This window comes from Microtus pennsylvanicus, chromosome 1 (genome assembly GCF_037038515.1).
Source record: "Microtus pennsylvanicus isolate mMicPen1 chromosome 1, mMicPen1.hap1, whole genome shotgun sequence".
NCBI classification, from domain to species: Eukaryota; Metazoa; Chordata; class Mammalia; order Rodentia; family Cricetidae; genus Microtus; species Microtus pennsylvanicus.
Window position 1 is genome coordinate 141,074,566 of NC_134579.1, and position 26,625 is coordinate 141,101,190.

The 26,625-nt window shown below is 48.7% G+C and overlaps 1 protein-coding gene across 1 annotated transcript; it reads right to left on the minus strand.

Annotated features, from left to right (window-relative positions):
* Positions 1-216: 216 nt before the first annotated feature.
* Ceacam20 (CEA cell adhesion molecule 20) lies at positions 217-24,749 on the minus strand. The gene is made up of 12 exons (XM_075958585.1): positions 24,675-24,749; positions 20,344-20,430; positions 13,462-13,740; positions 12,180-12,461; positions 9,328-9,606; positions 8,585-8,863; positions 5,994-6,114; positions 5,442-5,566; positions 4,529-4,590; positions 4,094-4,129; positions 3,370-3,486; positions 217-1,052 (listed from the first exon to the last, which is right to left on the minus strand). The coding sequence occupies exons 1-12, from the start codon at positions 24,724-24,726 to the stop codon at positions 999-1,001; spliced, it is 1,773 nt and encodes a 590-aa protein (XP_075814700.1). The 5' UTR covers positions 24,727-24,749; the 3' UTR covers positions 217-998.
* Between the last annotated feature and the right edge of the window lie 1,876 nt (positions 24,750-26,625).

The window sequence follows — 26,625 nt, forward strand, 5'->3', positions numbered from 1 at the left end:
TACTCCTTTGCATCTGCTCCTGCCCCCAGGTTCCTGCCTTGAGCTCCTGTCCTGACTTCCCTGGATGATGGGCTCCACGTTGTAAGCTGAAACAAGCCCTTTCCTCCCCACGCTATTCTGTTGTTACAGCAATAGAAGTCTAACTAAGACATACTCTGAAGAAAAAAATTACCCGTTGCCATTGGTTTTTTTTTAAATTGTTTTATTTACGTGTGTACACACATGCATGTGGGGCCTTTCTGAGGCCAGAAGTTGGATCCTCTGGAGCTGGAGTTGCAGGAAGGTGGGAGCCACTGACATGCGTATGGGAACTGAACTGGGGTCCTCTGGAAGAGCAGTATGCATCGTAGGCAGTGAGATGTCTCTCCAGCACCTTCATCACTTGTGTGCTACCAGGTGCTGAGCCCAGACTCGTGCCTGTCAGCCAGGAGCTTGACCATTTTTGTTTTTGTTTTTAAAGACTTCTTTAGAGGTGGGTGTGGCCATGTGCCTTTAATCGCAGCAGAGGTATAAGGAGTTCTGTGAGTTGAGGGTTATCCTGGTTTCCATAGGGAGTTCCAGACCAGCCAGGGCTACATACTGAGACACTGTCTCAAGAAAAAGGATATACTTTATTTTATTAATTTTTATCTATATATATCCAAGTGCCCGCAGAGGCCAGAAGAGGGTATTGAATCCCTTGAAGCTGGAGTTAGAGTAGGTTTTAAGTCTTCCCACACGAGTTCTGGGAACTGAACTCAGGTCGTCTGGAAGAGCCACAAGTGCTATTAACCACTGAGCCATCTCCCCAGCCCAGCTCTGTTGCTTTAAATGAAGTGTGAGCCAAAGGCTAAGATTTGGCGGACTCCAGTGTCCAGAGCCTGACCCAGTCAGGTAATCATGAGGTCTGCAAAGATGGCAAGCGGTGGCTGGATTCTCATGTGCACATTCAAGGGCATGGAGCATGTGACCCAGGATGGTTTGTCTAAACTTTCCGGAAAAAAGGAGCGTTTTGTCCATTAGGCTGACCGGTTAATCTTGCAGTAAAGGCTGGGGTTTGGGTGCGTCAGCTTCTGTTAGACAAAGGAGAAAGTGACTTCTGTTAAGTGTACACTCTGGTCTACTTGACTTACATTCTGAAGCCCACACATCCTGGGCTGTTCCCCCGCCCTCAGAAACTCCTCTTTTGTTACGCTATAGTCATGATAGTGCCTCCAGGAGTGGCCTGTGGACCTGAGGACCTGCCCGCTGTGCTAGACAGACTCTGAGGCAGCCCACAGTTCCCCACCTCTGGGCCTTGGTGCCCTTATATGATTCCCAGGCCTGATGAAGGAACCTTGATAAAACAAACAGGACAAAGACCTGGGATGTAGGTGGTTCCGTGGCTATTGCAATCTGTCCTGTGAGATCATTGACTTTGAAAGAAACACGAACCAGTGCCGTAAGCTGCCCACAGAGAGGAACACATAGAAAAAAGGCTGAAGGTTACTTGACAATCAGTAAGAAACCAGGGCTGTGCTAGTTTGAAAATGGATCCTCCCTAAGTGGAGCCCCACTTGAAACCTCAGTGGTCCCCAGCACCTCCATTCCAGCCTTGCAGGAAGCCAAGGTGGATGATGCTGGACCATAAGGAGGTGACAAATGTGTGATATCTTGAGCTGCTCAGTCAAGATGACTTCACTGAGGTGACCGATAGAGAAAGCACCCCCAGGAGGCCCTTGATGCCCTTCAACTTGACACCTCCCCCCAACTCTCTTGACCTAGGTTTCTCTTCTCCTCCCTCCAGAATGTAGCAGATACTGGATCGGATGGAGGGACTCTCTCCTCCATGTGCTGGAGAGCCTGGGAAGCCTAGCCCATCACGTTCACAGCCTTCCCTACAGCAAGAATACCATGGTGGATGGGGGGAAGCCTCCAAGGGGAGGCCCCAGAAAGACCTTTTTCTCTAAAGACAAAGGGAATGTCCATGACTCCCCTACTTAGGCCCTGGTGGGGAGTGACTTGAGAATTCCATTCGTGGCCAGAAGTGGTGATAAACGCCTTCAATCCCAGCACTCAGGAGGCAGAGGCAGGCATATTTTTGTGAGTTTGAGGCCAGCCTGGTTTACATACAGTCGGGGCTACACAGAGAAACCCAGTTTCAAAAAAAAAAAAAAGGAAAAGGAAAAAAGAAAAAGAAAAAAATAGAGTTCCATTTGTGAAAGTCAAGGGCTGACTGGAGAGCTCACCACACTGAACACAAGACAGATGAGAGATAGCATGAGCCAGTCTGATGCTCTCTACGGGGCTTGAACATAGACGCACTGAACCTTGCTTGAGCATGGTGATGCCCGTCTGTAGTCCCAGTGCTGGAAAGGGCAAGGCAAGAGAAGTGCCCTAAGTTCTAGGCCTGGGACGTCTAGAGAGAAGCAGAAGCATAACAGCCCGGCCTATAAAGAGTGAAACTTGCATCAATGAAGCAACGTCAAAGAAATGGGAAAGTGGGGTGAATGAGAAGAGAAAGAAAAGAATGGAAGGGGAGGTGATGTGGCAGAGAGCAGCTGGGCAGAAACACGCATGCACAAATGTACACACACGCAAAGTAGCATGGAAAACAAATATCGGGGGTAAAGTGAAATGGGAAGACAGGAATGGAGGCTAGGTGTGGTGGCACACACGGGCTATCTAGCACCGGGTAGGCTGAAGCAGAAGGATGGTGAGTTCAAGGCCAACATGAACTACACAGAGAGAGACCATAGAACGAAAAAGAAGAGATGGAGAAAGGAATTCAACGGAAACAGAACAGTGGAGTAAATGGGGTGAACCACAAGATTTGGAAACGAACCGAGAGTGCTAACAAAGGCAATAAAATGGAATTGAAAAGACTGTGTGTGTGTGGACGGGCACACACGGGCACATTTGTGCCCGCATAGGTGTATGCGCATGTGTGTGCGTGTGTGGGTGTATGCGTGTGGAAGCCAGAGTCCACTTCAGGTTTGTTCCTCAGGAATTGTCTGCCTTTGGTATTTTGTTTTGCTTTGGTTTTATTGTTGGTGGTGGTTAGTTTTGCTTTGTTTTTGAGACAGAGCCTCCCTGGCCTGGAGGGTGTGATTAGGCAAGGCTGACCACCAGGCCTCAGGGTTCCCACCTGTCCCTGACTCCCCAGCACTGGGATTATGAGAATGTCCCATCATGCTCAGCTCTTCTGCAGGGGCTGAGGCTTGAACTCGGGTCCTCACTCTTACATGACAAGCACTTTACCAGCTGAGCTATCTTCTCAGTCCCTAGAATGGAGATGGTTCTCAGAGGAAAGCTCTGTTGGACGTTTATCCTATAGAGTTCTCAGCAGGGGACAAAGGTTTCTACCAGCCCAGAGACAAAGTGACATCAGAATACATGGCATCAAATTACCTCATAATTTGATTCTGGGTTTCTTGTTGATACTGGGGGGACCAATGGCTGCTCCGGAATTGGAGTTGGGGGCAGTGGCTTCCTGGAACCTTCAGGAGCTACAGAAGGTAGCTTCTTCTGCAAGTAAGCAAAGAAGTCAGGTGGGACCCATAGTCACAGATGAACTGGAAGATGGCAATCTATACTCCTCAAAGACCCAGAGAGGCTGGGTGTGGTGGCGCACACCTTCAATCCCAATACTCAAGAGGCAGAGGCAGGAAGATCTCTGTGAGCTCAAGGCTAGCCTGATCTACATAGCAAGTTCCAGGGCAACTATAGTTACATAATAGAGAGACCCTATGTGAAAAGAAAGGGGGGCGAGAGGAGGGGATACACCCAGCTCAGGGTCCTACAGACAATTGCAGTGGAAGAAGAGCTGGAACCCCAACTCCTGCTCTTCCATAAGGTGTTCTCTCTCTCTCTCCCTCCCCCATCTCCATCTCTCTCCCCAGTCTTCCACCGCTCTCCCTTGCCACTTTCTCCCACCCATCATGTGCCTGGCTAGCCCCAAGGGCTGCTGGAAGGGGTGACTTGGACACAGAGCCCTGTGAGGCCGTGGGCCATGATCTCCCCGTCCCTGGGATTGTAATGCAGTGAGTCACCTCTCAGCCTTGATGAGCATAAAATCCTCTGGTCACATTTCCCCCCACGGTTTCTATAACTGGATGCACCAGGTCCAACCTACCTCATAGTCCTGCTCCGGAGAGACAGATGACAACACCTGGGGAAATGAGTTTTGAAGAAGTCAGAAGCTGGGGGTGTGGCTCAGCAGTGAAGAACTTTCTAGAATCCCCCAGTGAGATGCTGGGGGCATGGCACAGTGGTAGAAGCTAGTTTAGCATGCTGAAGCCTGAGTTCAACACCTAGCAAGACATAAAGATGATAAAGAGAGAGAGAGAGAGAGAGAGAGAGAGAGAGAGAGAGAGAGACGGAGACAGAGACAGAGACAGACAGACAGACAGACATACAGGGAAGGGAGAGAGATAAAAAAAATAGAGGAGAGGAGAGAGCCTCTGGCTATGGCAGCCTCTCATCCTAAAAGGTAGACATCCCTGTGGACTGGGGAGGGACCAGTCACAAAGTACTGGAGCAGTGACAGTATTGGGGGAAACTCACCCACCTCTTTGCCAATGGCCTTCCACTGGGGCTTCAGCTCATTGTCGTACACAGCCTTTGGCTTGTCTAGAGAAAGCGAACACAGACCGTAGTGAAAGTGAGGCCAACATAGAGAAGGTGCTGGTTTTTTTTTAACTTCCCCTCTTCCCCATCATATTTCAGGCGAGACTAATGAGCCCATTGAGTGACAGGAAGAGAGGAAGTCATCTTGGCTGTGTTCATGAGCCGAGTGTGGCTTGCCAAGTCCTCACTTTTTACCCTCTGTCATCCTGTTTCCTGTCTGTAAAATGGAGCAGGGACCCGGGCGTGTAGGTTCTGGCCTTTAATCCTAGCTACTCTTAAGACTGACGCATGAGGATCACAGTTTAGGGTCTTTCTGGGCCCCAAGAGACTTCAAGGCTACATGGGCAAATTGAAAGGCCCTGTTTCAAGGTAAAGAAATTTTTTAAAAAGGAAAAAGTATACCCGGCATGGTGGCACCCATTTCAGTACCAGCACAGGGGGATCTCTGCGAATTCAAGGCCAGCCTGGTTTACAGAGTAAGTTTCAGGACAGCCAGGGCTACATTGTGAGGCCCTGTCTCAAAACTACGCACACACACACACACACACACACACATACACAAAAACACATACATAACAACAAAAAAATAAAATAAAACCCTAAAGCATAGAAAATAATCACGGGCTCAGAACTCACCTGGAATTTACTACAAATGTACTAAGCAGGATAAGGAATCGAGCGTCAGAGCCCTTATTTAGCATATACAGGCTATGGGTTCCACCCCCAGTTAATAAGAGAGACAAGAACAAGGGGGAGGAAGAGAAAGAGAGAACATTTAAAACAAAGGAGGACAGGTTAGGATGGAAACAGCGCATCGCAGGTAGAGCACAGTGTTCCTGGGACCCAACAGTCACCTGGGGCTAAGCCAGGAGAGTCCCGGGCTCCCAACATCACTGCCATGGAGTCATTGCATCTGGACTCTGTGGGCCCCTGTGTCGTGGTCCTGAGAGTAGCATCACTGTCTGGTCTCTTGCGGGTCCTGAAAGGTCAAATCCCTTATGATCTCCCAGTGTGGGTTCTTGCCTGTTTCCACGGGTGCTGTCTATATCCCCATGCCCATCCCCTCATCCCATCCCATCTGCTCTTGCGCAGTGACCCCAAATACCCTGAATTCTCAGGATGCATGGACAGGGTTCAAGACCACGACAGCAGCCATGCCTCTCTTTCCCACGGCTGGCCCCAACGCCCCTTGCTTTTTTTTTTAATATTTATTTATTTATTATGTATACAATATTCTGTCTGTGTATATGCCTGCAGGCCAGAAGAGGGCACCAGACCTCATTACAGATGGTTGTGAGCCACCATGTGGTTGCTGGGAATTGAACTCAGGACCTTTGGAAGAGCAGGCAATGCTCTTAACCTCTGAGCCATCTCTCCAGCCCCCCCCAACACCCCTTGCTTATTACCATCTGTCCTTCCGGCTGTAGAGGAAATAGGCCAATCCTATCACCAAAGCAATGGCAGCCAGGATCCCGATGACGATGCCAGCAATGGCTCCAGGAGATAGAGAGGATGACGGGGGACCTCCTCAGAGAGAGAAAGACTAAGCTTAGCATGCTCTTCTCCCTATCCCCAGCTCCATCCAGAGTTCCTGGATTTATCTTCACTAAATTTGAGTATGTTGTTTTCCAGCCCCTGGGACCCAGCAATTGGTGGTGTGAATGGCATCCTCCCTAGAGTACGATGGCTTGGGTTCGAAGCTCCCAGTTGTGTGACTTTGGGCACACTGCTCAACCTCTCTGTGCATCAACTGTGTCTCCTGTATCTGTATAGATATCTGTATAAGGGAAAGAGGGCCTCTTCTGTAGGGTTGCTGGAAAGATTAAACGTGTTAGTTAAATATGTTATGTAGAGTAAAGGTCCTGAAGTCCTAGGAAGAGATCAGTAAATGAGTGTGTGTTGGTGGAACTGGTTATGTAGATGATCAGGGCATGGACCAGGGAAAAAGATTTTGGCAACAGAAACCTGGCTCCCCCTCAGATAAGGCCCCTTGACTCTCCGGGGCAGTGTGATCCTGTGCAAACCAGTATTCTCTTACTGGCAATGAGGAAGGTGGTACTCACTACACAGGTGTCTCAAGGATGAAAGGAGACCATAGCTGGTCATGCCTCACACGGAGCAGATGTCTCGTAAATGGCCTGATATTTGCCCATCCACTTCTATCTCAGCCTTTCTCAGAAGGATAAGGGCCCAGGGTTGGAGAAAGTGGTCCCATTTATGGAACTTCCTGGGACCTCTGTCTGTCTGTCTGTCTGTCTGTCTGTGTCTCCATACATGTGTGTGTGTGTGTGTGTGTGTGTGTGTGTGTGTGTGTGTGTGTGTAGACCTGTTTCAAACTCACTGCTATTGATTAACACCCCTAGCCCCTCACTGGTACATTCCACACAGACACACCCTAGCCCAGAAATGTCCTTAAACTTGGAGGCCTTTGCCTCCCAAGTAACTGGTACTGCATGCCTGCACTAAGCCTCTAGAAAATCCTTTTTAAAGATTTGTTTTTATTATTTTAAGAACTGTGCACATGTCTCTGTGCGAATGTGTGTGTGTTCATGTGAGTACAGGTGTCCTCAGAGGCCTGAAGCCTTGGGTCTCATGGGGCTGGAGGGGCAGGCAGTTGTGAGCCATCTGATGCGGGTGCTGAAAGCAAGCTCAGGTCCCCCGCCATAGCAGGCAGCGCTTTTGACTTCTGAGCCATCTCTCCAGGTCACTGAGGTGCTTTCACCCAGAAGTCTGGTGCACCAATAAGACTAGTACCAAATCTACTATAGACCTTTGCGATCAAGCAGGATCATGCATGAAACTTCTAGAACATTCGAAGATACACTTGTGCACTCATGAACTTATACACACACACACACACACACACACACAAATAAAATAAGAAAAGAATTCAAGGGCTGGAGAGATGGCTCAGTGGTTAAGAGCACTGGCTGCTCTTTCAGAGGTCCTGAGTTCAATTCCCAGCAACCGCATGGCGGCTCACAACCATCTGTAATGAGATCTGGCACCCTCCTCTGGCCTGCAGGCATACATGGAGGCAGCATGTTGTATACATAATAAACAAATAAATCTTAAAAAAAAAAAAGAACTCAAGCGAAAATGCAGGGTTTCTCTACCAGGCATATCTAGTTATTGGCATAACATATTAATACTATCAACATATTAACTGCCGACCCCATCACCTCACTCACCCCACACACACACACACACACACACCACACATACACACACACACACACACACACACACACAGGCTTTATTCAAGATTCGTCGTCTCTCTAAACAGTTCAAGAATGCAGCCATCATAGACAGGGGTGGTGATGCACCCCTGTTTTCCTAGCACCGAGGAGGCTGACGTAGGACGGTCAGAAGTTGGGGCCATACGTCAGGTGTGGTGGTGCACACCTTTAATCCCAGCCAGGTCTTGGGAGGCAGAGGCAGCTGGGTCTACATTCCAGGCCAGCCAAGGGCTATGTAGTAAAACTCTGCCTCAAAAATAATTCTAGGGTCAGCCTGGGCTACAAAGAGAGAACCTGTCAAACAACATCATGAGACTGGGGGGATGGCTCAGTGATCAAGAGCACATACTGTTTTTGAATACACTACAACCTCAATTCCCCAATACCCGTGTCTGGCATCTCACAACTGCCCATCACTCCAGCTTCCGGGATCTGATGCCCCCTTCTGGCCTCTTAGGGTATATGCATCCATGAGCACATACCCACCCAGCAACACAAGCATATAAAGAATTAAGGGATTTTTAAGAAACACCACAAACCCATCTACAGGTGAAAAAAATAAGGCTTAAACAGTTCAGAGAGGCTACACAGTACAAATCCAGGCGATCTGGGCATTAGGTGTGGGATTCCCTGGTTCTGCATTGGAAACCTAGCTAGGCACTGTCATACTTCAGCCATGCTAGGGGAAGGCTGGGTGGCTAGAGCCACATGGGGAAAGAACACGTGGATTCCAGAACAACGGAGCAGGAGCAACTCACCCACCACCTTGACCAGGACAGAGGCGGACCGGGCCAGGCCGGTGATAAGGTTGGAAGCCGTGCAGCTGTGAATGCCCTCATGCTCCCAGCTCAGCGCCTCTATGCTCAGCTGCTCCCCAGTGTGCACTGTGGAGGAGTGCTCGTGGGTCCAGTGATACCTGGCATCCGGATTGGAGTCAGCCCGGCAATGCAGGGTCAGGCTGGAGTTGAGCATCGCCTGGATGGTGCTGGCCTCTCCAGATGCTGACCCCGGGGTGATGTCCACTCGGTCAGGACCATCTGCAAAGCCAGACACCGTGAGTGTTCGGGGCCACAGGCAAAGTGACCAGATTTGTCCTCTCCTGCTTTTCTTTTTTTGCTTCGCTTGTTTCTGTTTTGCCTTTGGGGTTTGTTGTTATTTGAGGCCTTTTGGTTTCTTGTTTTTTTGTTTGTTTTCAGACGAAGTCTCAAGTAGCCAAGGCTAGTCTCAAACTCACTATGTAGCCAAGGGTGATCTTAAACTCCTGTTCCTCCAGCCCTCCAGCCGCCCCCCCCCCCCGTTTGTTGTTGCTTTTATCCATTTATCCTTCCAGATTCTGGCTGACCTCAAACTTGCCAAACTCTTGTCTCAGCCTCTCAAGTGCTGGGATTATAGGTGTTACACTGCTGTGCCCTGGAAGAAGGGACTCCTTAAAGAAGGAGGGGCGGGGCAGGATGGGAGAGGAAGGCAAGGAGGAAGAGAAGGCCCAGGCCCCACCACTCACAGTTGATGGCAAGCCTCAGGGGAGCACTGCGAGCGCGGCTACCCCAGTTCCACACCTCACACTCATAGGGCCCCGTGTCGTCCCTCTGGAGGCCGTGGATAATCAGGGTCCTGTTCTGAGATGACAACGTCAGGCGATCACTGGGCCAGAGTGGTTGACCCCTCAGAAACCACTGGACACTGGCCTCCTGGTGGCTGGTTTTGCAGGTCAGGGACACAGAGGTAGCGTTTTCCACAAGAGGCAGGATTGGGAACTCGATACTGGGTGCAGTTAATTTTTCTGGAAACACATGGAGATACAGGTTCAGAGTCAAGGATGTGCCCCAAGTCTACATTAGCCAGGAGTGGTGCACGCCTTTAATCTCAACCCTTCGGGGGGCACAGCTATCTCTGTGAGTTCAAGGCCATCCTAGTCAGCACAGAGACTCACAGGCAAGTCAGTCAGGGCTGTATAGTGAAGCCATGTCTCAAGACAGCAACAAAACCAAAAGCAAGCCTGCATTTTTAAGGTGTGTGTGTGTGTGTGTGTGTGTGTGTGTGTGTGTGTGTGTGTGTGTGTTTGGTACAGGGACATATAGTACAGGGGGGACACAGAAATGTTGTGTGTTTCTGGGGGAAGAAAATGTGGGATTGGGGCATGCTGGAGGGAGGGGGTGCTGATTTTGTACCTGCTCTATGTGTTGTGTTATGTGTGTGTTGTGAATGTAAACTGTATGAGCAGAACACACATGCACTTTGTGTTACATACACACATACACACACATATCTGAATTTGTGTTCTATATCTGTAATAGTGTATATGTTATGGTACATAGTGGTTCCTTATATGCATTAAGGAAAACTGTTGTGTGTGGCATATATATGTATATTGTCTGGGTCTGTATTTTTTGTTGCTGTTTTTTACTATCAAGGATTCAACCTAGGGCCTCTTAAATTCTAAACAAATGGTCTTCCACCCAGCCCCAGCCCCAGTCCCTCACTGGGGGATTCTAGGCAGGGGCTCCACTACTGAGCCACACTCCAGCCCCTCACTGGGGGATTCTAGGCAGGGGCTCTACCAATGAGCCACCCCCAGCTCCTCACTGGGGGATTATAGACAGACATCCCACCACAGAGCATCATGCTCAGTGGTATTCTGAGACAGGATCTCACTAAGTTACACATACTGACCTTAAACTCGCTTTGTAGCCTTGAACTTATTTATTTGGGTGGTGAGATGGCTTGCCTTCCTCCAAGCCTGATGACCTCAGTTGGAGTCCAGGACCCAAATAGTGAGTGGAAGGAGCCAAACTGTCCTGTGACCCACGCATACCCACTCTCACACACGGTCAGTCAGTGTTACTGTGCATCTATGTGTACACGCGTGGTGGGGCACATGCCTGTGGAGTTCACTCTTTCACCCTCTACATGGCTCCTGAGGATCAAGCTCATGCCCTCAAGGGTGAGCAACAAACGCTTTATGTGCTGCGCCATCTCCCTGCCAACCCTTGAATTTACAATCCCCCTGCCTCAGTTTCCCAAATACCTGGAATTACAGGTTAATCTGTATATATACGTTGTGTCAACTGTATGTGCATTGAGAGTGTAGAATAGATTTATACTGATTTTTTTGGGCGGGGAGTGGTTTAAGACAGAATCTCTCTTTTATGTAATCCTGACTGTCTTAAAACTCACTCTATAGACCAGGTTGGCCTCAAACTCATAGATAGCCACCTGCCTCTGCCTCCTGCATGCCAGGATTAAAGGTGTGCACCACCATGCCCCACTGGTTTATATATTTTCTGTTGTATGTCTTAAGTGACTGTGATGTGAGTGGTTATGATCTGGGGTGGGTGCTGAGTCTGTGATGTACATGTCGTGTGTATGTTTATGTTTTATGTGTGTCGTGAGCTGCCATATTTACTGCATATATGTTGTATGTGATATATGTGTATCTGTGTTGTGTACATGCATATTATACATGTATCACAAATATAAGTGACTAGGGCTGGAGAGATAACTCAATGGTTAAAAGCACTGGCTGCTCTTGCAGAGAATCTGGGTCTGATCCCTGGTACCCACTTGGCAGCTCACGTCCATATTTAACTCCAGTACTAAGGGATCTGGTGCCCCCTTCTGGCCTCTACAGGCACTGCATGTGCATAGTGCAAATCCAGACAGACAAAACATCCACACACAAAAAATAAATCTTTGAGAAAAATACATGTGTATTGGGTGTATATATGCTATGGGTCAGTGTCTACAGTGTGGTGTCTGTGTGTGAGCGTGCGCGCGTGTGTGCATGTGTGTGTGTGTGTGTGTGTGTCTGATGAGCGTGCTCTGTACTTTGCATTGAGCACTGCATGCGTTTGTGTCTTGTGTGTTATATGCCTGAAGTATCGTGTTGTGTTGTGTGTATGTGTTGTATGTACATTGTGTGTGTGCGAGTAGCCTGTGCACATAATCATTCTTCCACGGTATGTGGACTGAGGGCTGTGCCAGCATCTGTCTGTGCAGACACACAACTCCTTCCTACTCAAAGAATCAAACCGTGGACATGAAGAGTCAAGAAGGTGTTGAAGACATGCCAAGCTAATGCTGTGTCCTTCACTGTGGTAAGAGCCCTGCTCTGTCACCAGCCAAACGAAAGTCACCTGTCCTCTGCTTCCTTCTCAAATACTGAGGTGCGCATTTGGATGGTGACTTGACAACTGACTGTTTCTTTAAAACATCACCCAGACCTAAGGTGCAATTCCACACCCACCCTGGTAATCACAGAATGTCCCCACATCCCAGATTAAGTCTCTGGACCCTTGTAAAACCTCGCCTTCCAGTCCCCCAAAGAAGCAAAGAGAACCGTGAAATAATACTCACCAAGCACTTGGACTTTGACAACACCCAGGCGGGACAGCTGGGTGACACTGTTGGACACCAGGCACCTGTACATGCCTTCATGTTCCTTGGACACAGCCTGGATGGTGAATGTCCCCGTGGTGGGAGGCTGGATGGAGTCAGTGGGGAGATACCAGGTATGGTCAGAGGCAGGGCGAGATCGTGTTTCCACCCTGAAGTTCACAGCTTGGCCTTCTAGCACCTCAACCACATCCCCAGCCTCTACGCCTGAGTCCAGCTTGATTGCTACAGGGTCAGGACCATCTGAGAGGGCGGAAACAAGCATGGTCTGTGTTAGAATGAGCAGTAGATCACTTCTGGGGGTTCTGTAAGTACAGCTTCCTTCTCCAATCAACTGCAAGGGAGATATGGATCTGATGGAGGTGGGGATCTGATGGAGGTGGGGATCTGATGGAGGTGGGGATCTGATGGAGGTGGGGATCTGATGGAGGTGGGGATTTTATGGAGGTGGGGATCTGGTGAAGGTGGGGATCTGATGGAGGTGGGGATCCTAGTGGAGGGGATCTGATGGAGGTGGAGATCTGATGGAGGTGGGTATCCTGGTGGAGGGGATCTGATGGAGGTGGGGATCCTATTAGAGGTGAGGATTTGATGGAGGTGGGTGTCCTGGTGGAGGTGGGGATCTGATGGAGGTGGGGATCCTAGTGGAGGGGATCTGATGGAGATGGGCATCCTATTAGAGGTGAGGATTTGATGGAGGTGGGTATCTGATGGAGGTGGGTATCTGATGGAGGTGGGGATCTGGTGGAGGTGGGGATCTGATGGAGGTGGGTATCCTGGTGGAGGGGATCTGATGGAGATGGGCATCCTCTTAGAGGTGAGGATTTGATGGAGGTGGGTGTCCTGGTGGAGGTGTGTATCTAATGGAGGTGTGTATCTGATGGAGGTGGGGATCTGGTGGAGGTGGGGATCTGGTGGAGGTGGGGATCTGATGGAGGTGGGGATCTGATGGAGGTGGTTCTTTTATAGAAGTACTATTTGAAACTCAAGTTTTAATCCACTACATTGGATATTTCTAATGGAATCCAAATGTGAATATCAGTTTCTTGTTTAAAGTCTACATTTGATTTTTGTCCTATGTGATTGTTACTGGGATCAAATCCAGGGCCTCATTAGCGCTAGACAGGGACTTTAATTCTACACTTCACTTTCTTACATAAATCTCTGGGCCAGCATTTTAAACCAGGAATGTGGTACCAAGGAAGTGAGTGTCAGCCACAGGTAAAGGGAACTGGAGACTCACAGTTCACATTCAGCAAGACACCGTCGCTGCTCTGACCCTCAAAGCCTTTCCGCACTTCACACTGGTAGGACCCCAAGTCCTCTCGCTGGACAACAAGGATGGTGAGGTTCTTGTGATCCGCAGACAGCTTCACGCGCTCATTCGACACTAGTGGGAAGTTGTTGGAGGTCCAGTGGATGGTGACATTATCAGCATCAGTGTGACAATAGAATGTCACCATATCCCTCAGCTCTACGACAGTGTTCTGGCTGACTGACAGGGTGGGTTTGACCAGTGAAGCTGAGGACAGCAAAAACAAGAAGCAATGACAACACCACAGAGACACATATTTAGAACAAATCACAAAAGATCTGCTGAGACCAGAAAGGACTAGAATAGTCAAAAGGATATTCTGGCAATGAGCTGAGTCCAGCACTATGTTTGGGCACCCAGTGTAAAACCATTGTGTTTGAAGTGTATGTGAACTTTAAAAAAATAATTATTATTTTTGGGGGTGTATCCCTCTGTGTGTATGAGCATATGTGTGTGCAGTGCCTGTAGAGGCCAGCAGAGGGCATTGTATTTTCTTGGAGCGGAAGTTACGGGTGGTTGTTAGCCTTTATAAGGGTGCTGGGAACTAGATTCATGTCCTTTGCAAGAGCAGCAAATGCTTTTGTTTGTTGTTCTTTTATTTTTTTTTTAAGTTAGTTAGTTTGTTTGTTTGAGACAGGCTTTCTCTGTACAACAGCCCTGGCTGTCCCAGAACTCAGTCTGTAGCTCAGACTGGCCTCAAACTTGCAGAGATCCACCATCTTCTGCCTCCTGAGAGCTGAGATTAAAGGTGTGTGCCACCATGCCCAGTTCAGTGCTGATCCATCTCACACAAAGTCCCTAGGAGTGAACTTTTGCACCCTCCTTCTGTTCCCCGTGCACCACTGAACGGGATGTGTAAGTGAAGCCGGGGGTGTGGGACATGGCAGGGGCATCAGGACACCTCCCACAGTTCCTGGCTCCCAGCTGCTGGTGCTGGTGGGGTTAGGTGGGAGGAGGTGAATCCCTGGGAGTGTAGTTTAAGGGTTATAGTTTGTTTGGCCTCCCTTACAGAACTGTCTCTGCGTTCTTCTCTGCTATGTGTGAGAAACAGCTGCTACCTGACACTCCTGCCTCTACACCCTTCCCACCATGATGGGCTGTATCTCTTTACATTATGATCTTTATATCATAAATCCTTTCCCCCTTCAATTGTTACAGTCACAAGGAAAGTAATTGAGGCTGGAGAGGGCTCAGTGGTTAAGAGAGCCTGCTGCCCTTGCAGAGGACCCAAGTTTGTTTCCCAGCACCCATGTTGGGCAGCTCACAAACACCAGGAACTCCATTTCCAGGGGATCTGCTATCTGGATGCCACAGGTGTGCACACACACATAAAAATAAATCTTAAATATAAATATAACTAACAAACAAAGTCAGTCTATGTTGATACAAAAAGAGAATCAATTTTTTTTGTTTTGTTTTTCAAGACAGGGTTTCTCTGTGTAGTTCTGGAAGACCTGGAACTCTCTGTGTAAAGCAGGCTGGCCTCTAACTCAGAGATCCTCCTGCCTCTGCTTCCTGCTGGGATTAAAGGTGTGCATCACCACCGCCCAGTAAGAATCAAATTTTTAACAACAGCAAGGGTCCCTTTCTATCTCTTAGCCAACACTGCCTTGCCCACAGCTGTGACAGCTACTGCTGCCTTCAACACAACTGACTACATGCGCCCTCACCAGAGCTTAGCGAGGCCAATCAGCACGTCTCCTCTTAGCACCACGGGCACTGCCCCAGTTAACATCAGCTGTCGACTTGACACAGACTACAGTCATCTGCAAAGAGTCTTAATAGAGTCATTGTCTGTTTCAGGTTGGTCGAGGGATAAAGTCTGTGGGTATTATCTTGGTTCTTCTCATTGACACAGGAGGGCCCAGCCCACTGTGGGTGGCACCGTTCCCTAGGCAGGCGGTGCTGGGCTATATGAGAAAGCGAGCTGAGCACAGACCTGTGAGCGAGCCAACAAGCAGCATTCCTCCTTGACTGAGCTCCCCAGTCAGAATCCCTTGGATCCTGCCTTCAGGTTTGCACCTGGAGCTCCTGCCCTGACTTCCCTCCGTGATGGACTGTGCCCTGGAAGTGGAAGATGAAATAAACCCTTTCCTCCCCTATACTGAATTTGGCATTTGTCCAGAGTGTTTTAGCACAGCAACAGAAAGGAAACTCGAATAGGCATGAGACCCAGAGGGAGGACCCTCTGTTTTGACAACTTGATACAAGCTAGAGTCATTTGGGAAGAAGGAAACTCAATTGAGAAAATAGCCCTAGCAGACTAGCCTGTGGGCAAGCCTGTGCTATGTTTTCTTGGTTGATGATTGATGTAGGGGAAGGGTCAGCTCACGACAGGTGGTGTCTTCCCCAGGCAGGTGGTCCTGGAGTTTGTATGAAAGCAGGTTGAGCAGACCTGGGGAGGCAACCCCAGTAAGCAGCATCCTCCATGGCCCTGCATCTGCTCCTGCCTCCAGGTTCCTGCCCTGTTTGAGTTCCCACCTTGATGTCCTCAGTGGACCAGGACCCAGGATACATAAACCAAATAAACCCTTTCCTCTCTGTGGTGATTTGCATAAGAATGGTTTCCATTCAGTGCTTAGTCACCAGGGAGTGGAACTCTTTGCAAAGATTAGAAAGATTAGAAGGTGTGACTTGTGGGAGGTGTGTCACTGAGAGTGGGCTTTGAGGATTCAAAAGCCCATGCCAGACCCAGGCTCTCCTCTCCGTGATACCTGTAGAACTCTCAGCTACTTCTGCCTGCACGCTGCCATGCTCCCCACCATGATGGTAATGGAGCCTCCAAAACTGTAAGCCAGCCTCCAATTCAATGCTTTATTATAGGAGCTGCCTGGGTTGCGGTGTCTTTTCACAACAATAGAACAGTAACTAAGACAAACTCTAAGATTCTTTGGGCCTGGTGGTGGTAGTTGTTCCTTTTGGAGACTACAGCTCCCAGCATCCCCCTGGCCTGGAAGCCGCACAAGGCGCAGGGCATTTCTCCCAGACGCCCCTGTGTTACCCGTTAAAAACAGGGGTCGCCACGAGCCCTCTCTCTCTCTCTCTCTCTCTCTCTCTCTCTCTCTCTCCCCCTCTCTCCTTTCGTCTGTTCACACCCGTCCCTTACCTGTTGTTACCCACCCCCTCATTAAAGTGCACCCACGTGGGACCGCCGCGTGTCTGTGTCTCCTTCCTAACCCCGCACCACCGCCGTGTGTCTCTCGTAATGTCTCCACTCTCTAACCCCGAAGACAAAAAAGAATAACAGTAGTGAACACCTTTAATCCCAGCACTCAGGAGGCAGAAACAGGCGGATCACTGTGAGTTCGAGGCCAGCTTGGTCTACAGAGTTCCAGGACAAGCTCCAATGTTACAGAGAAACCTTGTTTTAAACAAAAATCTTTTGGTTACAATGTCTTATCACAGCAATAAAACCCCTAACTAGTTTAGGGCCATGGAATATTGCTGACCTGACCATGACATTGACAGCCCTGACCATGTTTGGGTGGAGGATTTGTAAGGACTTTGGAACTTTGGGATAGAAAAGTCATTGATTGCACAGAGTTTAATAACCATTTGTGGGAACTTAGAAGGCAATGCTGAGAGCAGAGAAGCCTGATCTTTGGCATTTGAGAGGGAAGATTTAAAAGTCCCCTAGAGATTCTATCAGAGTCAATTAATATTTTAATTAAGAATGACTCAGGTGAGCCGGGCGATGGTGGCGCACGCCTTTAATCCCAGCACTCGGGAGGCAGAGGCAGGTGGATCTCTGTGAGTTCGAGACCAGCCTGGTCTACAGAGCTAGTTCCAGGACAGGCTCCAAAGCCACAAAGAAACCCTGTCTCGAAAAAAAAAAAAAAAAAAAAAACAAGAATGACTCAGGTGAAGCCTTTGCTTTGCTGGGTGTCTCACTTGGGGTCTCATTGCTGCAATGAAACACCACAACCAAAAGCAAGTTGGGGAGGAAAGGGTTTATTAGGCTTACACTTCAGCATTGTTGTTCATCACTGAAGGAAGCCAGGACGGGAACTCAAACAGGGCAGGAACCTGGAGGCAGGAGCTGATGCAGAGGCCACAGAGGGGTGCTGCTTATTGGCTTGCTTTCCCTGGCTCGCTCAGCCCACCTTCTTATAGAACCCAGGACCAGCAGCCCAGGGACGGCACCACACACAATGGGCCGAACCCTCCCTATTGATCACTAATTGAGAAAACGCCTTACAGCCTGAACTCATGGAGGCATTTCCTCAACTGAGGCCTCTTCCTCTCTGGTGATTCTAACTTATGTCAAGTTGACACACAAAACCAGCCAGTGCACTGGGACCATGGATGCTGGTCAGCTAGGGTTGAAGAATCTTCTGTGACTAAGAAGAGACCAGCATTGTTGAGGTAGAATCTTCTGGGACCTGTTTCCTTTGGGTCAGAGCATAGGAGTGCTGTAGAATAATCCTTTTGCACACTGTGAGGATGTGTTGCTCTCATTGATTTAATGAAGAGTCAACTGGCCGATAACTAGGCAGAAAGAGGTTAGGGAGAAGAGCAGACTGAAGAAGGCTAGAAAGAAGGAGAGCAGGGTCACCAGCCAGACACAGAGCAAACAAGAGATGAACATGCCATGCTGAAAGAAAGGTACCACCACGTGGTAGAATGTAGAAATAATATGTGTTAATTTAAGTTGTAAGAGTTAGTTAGTAATAAGCCTAAGCTATCAGCTGAGCATTTATAATTAATAATAAGTCTCGGTGTGGTTATTTGGGAGCTGACTGGTGGGATAGAGAAGTCCATCTACAGGAGCTGTTGATCAGAGGGGTCTGGGGCTGCATCTCATGCTGGTAGCTGAACTTGGTAGCATAAGAGTCACCCAGATGGTTCTGGTTTTAAAGGTCTGAGGGGTACCAGAGAGCATCTGAGGACTGGTCATTGTGTGGCAGGGCTGGAGTCCCCAACAGGAGGCCAGGAGAGGTCACTGGTGAAGATGGAGCCCTCAGTTGCAGTCAGAGCCCCAGGGGTGAAGGAGTCAGAGTCATGGCATCATGTGGCAGTGCTAGAGTCCCTGAAGACAACCTGGGAGGAGCAACCTGTGAAAGTGCAGCCCAGTTGCAGCAGAAGACCCCAGCATTTCAGAGATGCCAGTACCATGGGACGACTGCCAAGAACAGTAGCGACATGGAGTGGAGCTGGCCTGAGCCTAGGAGATGTGCTGTGTCCGCTGTTCCGGAAGTCTTACACTAGGCTTCACACAGTTGGAATTTGATTTAACTTTCATCTGATTGTGACCGTGCCCTGGTTTTCCCCTCTTAGAGTGAGAAAGCATGTCACATTTCTTTTTTAATTTTTCAGGAGCCCACAGTTAAAAGAAGTTTTAGTGAGATTATGGATATTTTGGAGAGACTTTGGATATCTTAGACCAGTATTTCTCAACCTACCTGACACTGTGACCCTTTGATACAGTTCCTCATGCTGTGGTGACCCCCAACTGTAAATTTATTTTTGTTGCTACTTCATAACTGTAATTTTGCTAGTTATGATCATGAAAGTATCTGTGTTTTCTTTTTTAAAAAAAAGATTTGTTTATTATGTATGCAGTGCTCTGTTTGCATGTATGTCTGCAGGTCAGAAGAGGGCACCAGATCTCACTATAAATGACTGTGAGCCACTATGTGGTTGCTGGGAACTCAGAACCTCTGGAAGAGTCAGTGCTCTTAACCACTGAGCCATCTCTCCAGCCCGTATCTGTGTTTTCTGATGGTCTTATGTGACCCCTGTGAAAGGGTTGTTTAATCACCTCAAAGAGGTTGTGACCCAGAGGTTGAGAAATACTGTTTTAGAGGCTTTGAATATTTTAAAGAAAGTGAACTTCTTAAAGTGATGTGGGAGTCTTCTGTTTTGTGTTGATTTCATTGGTTAAATAAAGAGACTGCCTTGGCCCTTTAAGAGGACAGAAAATTAGGTAGGCAGAGAAGACAGAACAGAATGCTGGGAGAAAGAAGCTGAGTCAAGGAGTCGCCATGATTCTCCTACCAGACACAGATGCAGGTTATGATCTTCCCTGGTAAGACACCTCGTGGTGTTACAGGGATATTAGAAATGGGTTAGATCGATATGTAAGAGCTAGCCAATAAGAGGCTGGAACTAATGGGCCAGGCAGTGTTTAAAAGAATACAGTTTCCGTGTAATTATTTTGGGTATAAAGCTAGCCGGGTGGCGGGAAGCAGCCCGCTGCTCCTATTACAACATTAAAGTGTTTGGATTTTAAAAGCTTATGGGACATTTAAAGATTAGAATATGTTTTATATTATGATATTACTATTAACATGCCATCTTGGGGACAAATGAGAAAGGAAAGGTTCTAGCTGAATAGTGACATGTGTTGTGGAATAGAGCGTTTGTTTAACTATGTAAAGATGTGTTACATTTGTTGATGCTGCACTTGTTGAACTATGTAAAAGTATTTTTTTGTTCCACCTTGCCTACATAAGGCACCTTATTGGTCTAATAATAGCCTCAGGGCAGCACATAGATTAATAAAAATTGGATTAATTTAAGTGAAAAAAAAAGACTAGCTTGAAACAAACCTATGCTAAAACCGAGCATTTATAATTAATAATAAGAATCCACGTTTTATTTGGTAGCTGGTTGATGGCCCAAAGAAAATGCCAGCTACAGACATGCTGTGTGACAAGTAAACAAGGGGTTAAGTGTGCTAGCTAGCTCTATTACAGCATTAGAAGCCCTAAGACACTGTGAAGACAGACACAGGAAAGATGATCTCATTTTCTGTGCTCACGTCACAGTCTGATGTGTGTCTGGGAAGAGAACCCAAAGATAACATACCTCTCCCACTTGGAGTGTTGCTAAGCAGGTCAGCAGGGCCGGTGAACTGGGCAGCCATTGGCGGGATCCATGTGGTCAGAAGTGCGACTGGAAGGGGAGAGAGAAAAGACATTGAGGGAAGGAGAGGTGGCATCGCACGACTGGTTAGTCTGCATAAGCCGGGAAGAAACATGCAGCAGTGCTGGCCTGTAATCCCAGGACTCGGGAAACCAGACGCAGGAGGATCACAAGTTTGAAGCCAGACTACCATCAATGGTAAGCCGCTGTCTTGAAACAAAAATCAAACGAACAACAGCAACAATAGCAAATATTAGCTTGACACCTTTAATCCCAGCACAAAGCAGGCAAAGGCAGGAAGATCTCTGAGTTCAAGGCCACCCTGTTCTACAAAGAGAGACTCTAAACCCCAACTCCCCTTTTGTGGAATATTATTTAAAGATATGTTGCATTTGTTTATGCTGTGGAATACTTGTTTAATGATCAAAGATGTGTTGCATTCTTTTATGTTGCATTTGCTTAACTCTGTAAAGCCACATTACTTTGCCTGTCTGAAACACCTGATTGGTCTAATAAAGAGCTGAGTAGCCAATAGTTAGACCCCAGAAGGATAGGCGGGGCTGGCAGGTAGAGAGAATAAATAAGAGAAGCAAGAAAAGGAGAGGAGGATGCCAGGAGCCAGCCACCCAGCCCCACAACCAGCAATGGAGTAAGAAGTAAAGAAAGACATACAGAATAGAGAAAGGTGAAAGCCCAGAGGCAGAAGGTAGATGGGATAAATTAAGAAAAGCCGGCTAGAAACAAACAAAACTAAGGCCAGTCATTTATAAGTAAAAATAAGTCTCCATATATTTATTCGGGAGCTGGGTGGTGGGCCCCTAAGAGCAAAGGGTGGAGGGAAAAAAGGCTACATTTCCCCCACCTCCACTTTTAAAAAACTGGAAAGGGAAGATCGGTGTAGAGGGGTGGACGGAGGAGGAACAGGAGCAGGCGAAGCAGCTTCAAGAGCAGCAGCAAAGGGAGCTCTGAGATCACGTGCAGGACGTTTTGTTCTGGACCTTTGTTGTGTGGCTAATCTCAGTTGTCAACTTTGAAATCTAAAATCGCCCTGGAGACAGGGTGTGCCTGCAGGAAATTATCTCAGTTAGGTTAGTTGAGGTGGCAAAACTCATGCACTGGGGTGACAGCATTTCTTGGGCTGGGATCCCGACTAAAACGTAAGGAACTAAGGACCACGATTTTTAGATCTCTGCTTCCTAATGGTGGGTGTAACATGAGCAGGCGCTTCAGGCTCCTGCTGCCTTGACATTCCCATCAGGATGCACTGTGTGTACCCTTGAACTCTGAGCCAAATCAACCCTTTCTGCCTTAAGTTGCTTTGGGGTACTTTTATCACAGTAACTAAGACAGTAGTCCTACCCACTTACTGAATGTAGTAACATGTAGAACAAATTTATGATCTGAACCTCAGTTTCCCTATCTGAAAGGCTGGCGTAGTATCTTTGCATTGTAGAGTGGTGGTAGTTGTGGTAATAAATACAGGCAAGCTGTGGCTGGGTCCCACTTGCTATTCTGTTCTCCTCCACCAGCCCACCTCTGAGGGAGACACCGCAGGCTTCTCCGTCACTCTCCAAGTCCCTCTAGGAGATGCAGCTCAGTGGAAGGGTCCTTGTTGGGGGCTGTGGACCCAGACCCTGAATTTCCTGCAAACAACCTGTTATGCTTGCAGCTGCTCTGAGCAAAACACCTTGTTTTTCCTGTGTTTGTAGCTGCTCTGAGCATGAGACCCTCAGGAATGGTTTCTGATGGGTTTGCCTAGGATCCATATATAAGCAACTCTGGTACACAATAAAGAGGGCATTCTTGTTTCAGGATGACGTGTGTCTCTGTCTGTGTGTCTTTGTGTGTTTAAATCTCCAGGCCCTTGCCCAGCTCGGGAATGGTCCTGTAGTGCAGGCTCCGCACTGCAGGTGTAGTACTGTAGTACACATAGTAGTAGTACGGTCGGTACAAGCCCTCACCTAGAATCCCCCAGTGAGGGCTGGGGGTGTGGCTCAGTGGTAGAGCCCTCACCTAGAATCCCCCAGTGAGGGGCTAGGGGTGTGGCTCAGTGGTAGAGCCCCTGCCTAGAATCCCCCAGTGAGGGGCTGGGGTCATGGATCAGTGGTAGAGCCCCCACCTAGAATCCCCCAGTGAGGGGCTGGAGTGTGACTCAGTGGTAGAGCCCCTGTCTAGAATCCCCCAGTGAGGGGCTGGGGTGTGGCTCAGTGGTAGAGCCCCTGCCTAGAATCCCCCAGTGAGGGGCTGGGGGTGTGGCTCAGTGGTAGAGCCCCTGCCTAGAATCCCCAGTGAGGGGCTGGGGTGTGGCTCAGTGGTAGAGCCCCTGTCTAGAATCCCCAGTGAGGGGCTGGGGTGTGACTCAGTGGTAGAGCCCCTGTCTAGAATCCCCAGTGAGGGGCTGGGGTGTGACTCAGTGGTAGAGCCCCTGTCTAGAATCCCCCAGTGAGGGGCTGGGGTGTGGCTCAGTGGTAGAGCCCCTGCCTAGAATCCCCCAGTGAGGGGCTGGGGTGTGGCTCAGTGGTAGAGCTCCTGCCTAGAATCCCCAGTGAAGGGCTGGGGTGTGGCTCAGTGGTAGAGCCCCTGCCTAGAATCCCCCAGTGAGGGGCTGGGGTGTGGCTCAGTGGTAGAGCCCCTGCCTAGAATCCCCAGTGAGGGGCTGGGGGTGTGGCTCAGTGGCAGAATGTTTACTTAGCATGCACAACACTATAGGTTTGATTTTTTATCACAAAGACACAAACACAACACTTCCTCCTTAGCTGTCAGTCACAGCGATGGTTCTGGCTCTTTCCATGTCTGTACTACTCTGCTTCCAATGCCACAGTCCAGAGGGTTTCAGTTCCTGCCTTGTTACCCATTTGGTCTAGTGACTCTGAGTCTCAGTTGTCTCTCTTGACAAATGAGAGTAAAGATAGTTCCAGTCTCACTAAGACTCCTAAGGACGAAGGAAGCCACAAGAGTGAATGAGCCAAAAGTGGACCTTGTCACCAAGCTGCCTGGGTGGAGAAGAACCTCTAGGGAAAGGCCCGGACTTGGCTTCCTGCTTCCTTCTCCTGTCCTGACTTTGATCCCCACCAGGAGACAGCAAACCTTACGGTGAGATTTGTGCACACAGCTGATAACCCAGGCTTTGAGAGGACCTGGAGTCTGTCCAGCCACAAGTCAGCCTTGAAGCTCTGACCCAGAGAGGGGAGCATCGGCCTCAGGGTCACACAGCATGACTGAGCTGAGCCCTTAAGCCTGAGGAGGACTCATCACAAATCATCTCCTCACCTTCAAGTGTTTTGCTTTATCAAAGTACTCTAGCAACCCTCAGTCTGTGTGTGTGTGTGTGTGTGTGTGTGTGTGTGTGTGCACATGTGTGTGTATGCACTCGTATACATGTGGGGGCCCATGCCTGTGTGTGCGTGGGTCAAGGTCATCTTGCTATATCTTTTTCCACCTTATTTATTTGAGGCAAGTTCTCTCCCTGAATCTGGAGGTCACTTTTTTGTTTTGACAGCCAACAAGCCTCAGAGATCCTTCTGTCTTCATCCCACATTGCTGAGGTTACAGGCTTGCATGAGCCCATGTCTTGCTTGTCACGTTGTTCTAGGGTCAGAACTCATCCTCAAAGTTGCATAAGTAAAAACAAACAAACAAATAAAAAAAACTGTAGACCCATCTATCTAGCCCCTTTCACCTCAGATGCTCAGTAAATGTGAATTTTATATCCATCCCATAATGATGTGTGGACCACTAGGGACTGAGACATTCCTGCCTGTCCCTCCCCCATTCATCTAGCTTTATCAGAGTTTCCTCTCTCTCTCTCTCCTTTTCTCTTTTCTTCTCTGTTTTTCTTCAGTTTTCTTGATGTCTCTTTGCCCTCTGCTGTCCTCCCTCTCTCTCTCATCTATCTCAGTCTCTCCCTGGTTTCCGTCTGGCCGACTCTCTCTCCCCTTTACCCTCCCTTCTTTGTCCTCACTTCCTTCACCATCATTCCCTGTCTACTCTTTCCTTTCCCTCCTCCCTCTGTCCCATCCTTTCTCCTCCCTCTCTATCTTTCCTTATCTCTCTCCCTTATCAAGAGAAAGGTATTTCTCTCTGGCCTTCTAATCTTTTTCATTTTTGTCTCTTTTTGTTAATGTCCTTGGTGTCTGCTTTATTTCTGCCTTGCCTCTATTTCTTTCTGTGTGTCTCTTTTACACACACACACACAGATTAACACACACACACACACACACATTCCAGCCACCCAACCACCCAACGAAGTCTGTCTGCAGAAGCAGGGACCTCACCTGAAAGGAGGATTCCTGTCCTCAGGCAGCCGTGGAAGCCAGCAGGCCCCATGAGTCCTGACACTGGTGTCAGCGTGCCAGGCTGTCCCTCTCCTGGCTGGTGCACACAGCCTGTGGCACAGTGTGGATAGCGTGCTGGGGGTAAGGCCAGCCGTGCTGGGGGCAGGGGAGGAACAAACTTTGTCCTCGTCTCTGCCCTCAAACCCGGAGTCCTCTTTCTGCAGAGATAGGAATCCCTGGGACCTCAGGGATCAGGAACTAAGACTTCTATGGCCCACAACAATGCTAATACAAACAATAAAAACCAGTTACTCTGATGGTAGGAAAGCTAGGCCGGTTGCCAAGCTGGCTATGAGCGGCCACAAAATATTAATTAAATGAGCAAGGAGCATGCCCACGGGGGTGGGTCCTGGTCATAAAAGAAGGCTGTGGTGTCAGGCTGAGTCCCAGAGGGCAAGGAGCCTTCCTGGAAGAGGAGCCCTCTTATGATACGAGAAAGAGCATAAAACAGTATTGTAAAAGAAAGGAAAATATAAGTCAGCAAGGTAGCACACACCGGTTTCCCCAGCACTTGGGAGATTGAAGGGTCAGAAGTTCAAGGCCAGCGTGGGTGACATAGATTTTTTTTTTATCTCAGCAATAAAAACTAGAGAGATGACTCGGTGGTTAATAGCCCTGGCTGTTCTTGCAGAGGACTCGGGTTCAATTCCCAGCACCCCAATGGAGGCTCACAATTGTCAGCAACTCCAGTTCCAGGGGATCTGTCACTCTCTTCTGACTCCTGCAGGCACTGCACACACGTGGTTCACAGACACACATGCAGACAAAACGCCCATACACATGAAATAAAATCTAAACATCTGGAGCTGGGGAGATGCCTTGGTTAGTAGAGGTCCTGAGTTCAGATCCCCAGGGCCAGTATGAAGGACATGGTAGCTCGCCTCTGCAATCCCAGCAGTCCTATGGTAAAATGAGAGGCTGAGGTAAGAGAATCCTGGGAACTCAAGGGCCAGCTAGTCTGGTGTACACAGCAGCGAATGAAGGAGACCTCATTTCCAATGGGGCTGTCTGCAGACACACACACCATGGCGTCTATACTCACATGCATCTGTACACCCATACACACGCACAGAAACATGCACACATGCTGTGGGATGATCTTTCTGTACACCGTGGGTATGTAGTCCTCTCACTGGCTGTTAACAAAAGCTGTTTGACCAATAGCCAGGCAGGATAAGGTTAGGCAAACTGAGAACTTGGATGAGGAGAGGTGGAGCCAAGAAAGATGAGTCACCTGCCAAACAAGCAGGACATATAAAAAAGTGAGGTAACAAGCGTTAGGTCGAGTGGCAAAACATAGATAGAAATACGGGTTCAATGTAAGAGTTAGCTGTTAAGTCGGAAGCGTAACAACCCCAGTCCCTGGCATCCATCCCAGCCCCCTGGCCTGGGAGTTGCCTTGGTCTGGACTCCAAATCCCAGCATGCGAGGCCCTGACCCATCCCGCGGGAGGGTCAGGACCATGCCCACAGAGTATTTAAGTGAGTTCCCAGAAGAGGAACACGTGGTTCCGGGTTTGCGCGTGCTCCCCGCTTTCCTGTCTCCCGCCATGTGCTAGGCTACCCGAGAGTGCCGTATTTAATATAATGATGGTCATATTAATTCAGTTTGATCTGGCCTAACTGGATTTCTTTGCGCCAGAGGAGCCGTCCGTCTTAGGATTTTTTTCCTAACATAATGGAGTGTCCCACCAAAGGGCCTTAGTTTGTCCTGAGGAAAAATGGGAAAACAGGCCTTCCTGTGCACACAATCTGCCAGGCAAGTTCGGCTTCACCTTGGTATGTTCCCCCTTTTAATCTGCATGCAGGTAGGGTTTTGGGGTGACCCATTCGCTTTTCAAGCTTTTATTGAAGTCATGGCCATGCCTAACGCGCGCGCGCGCGCGCGCGGG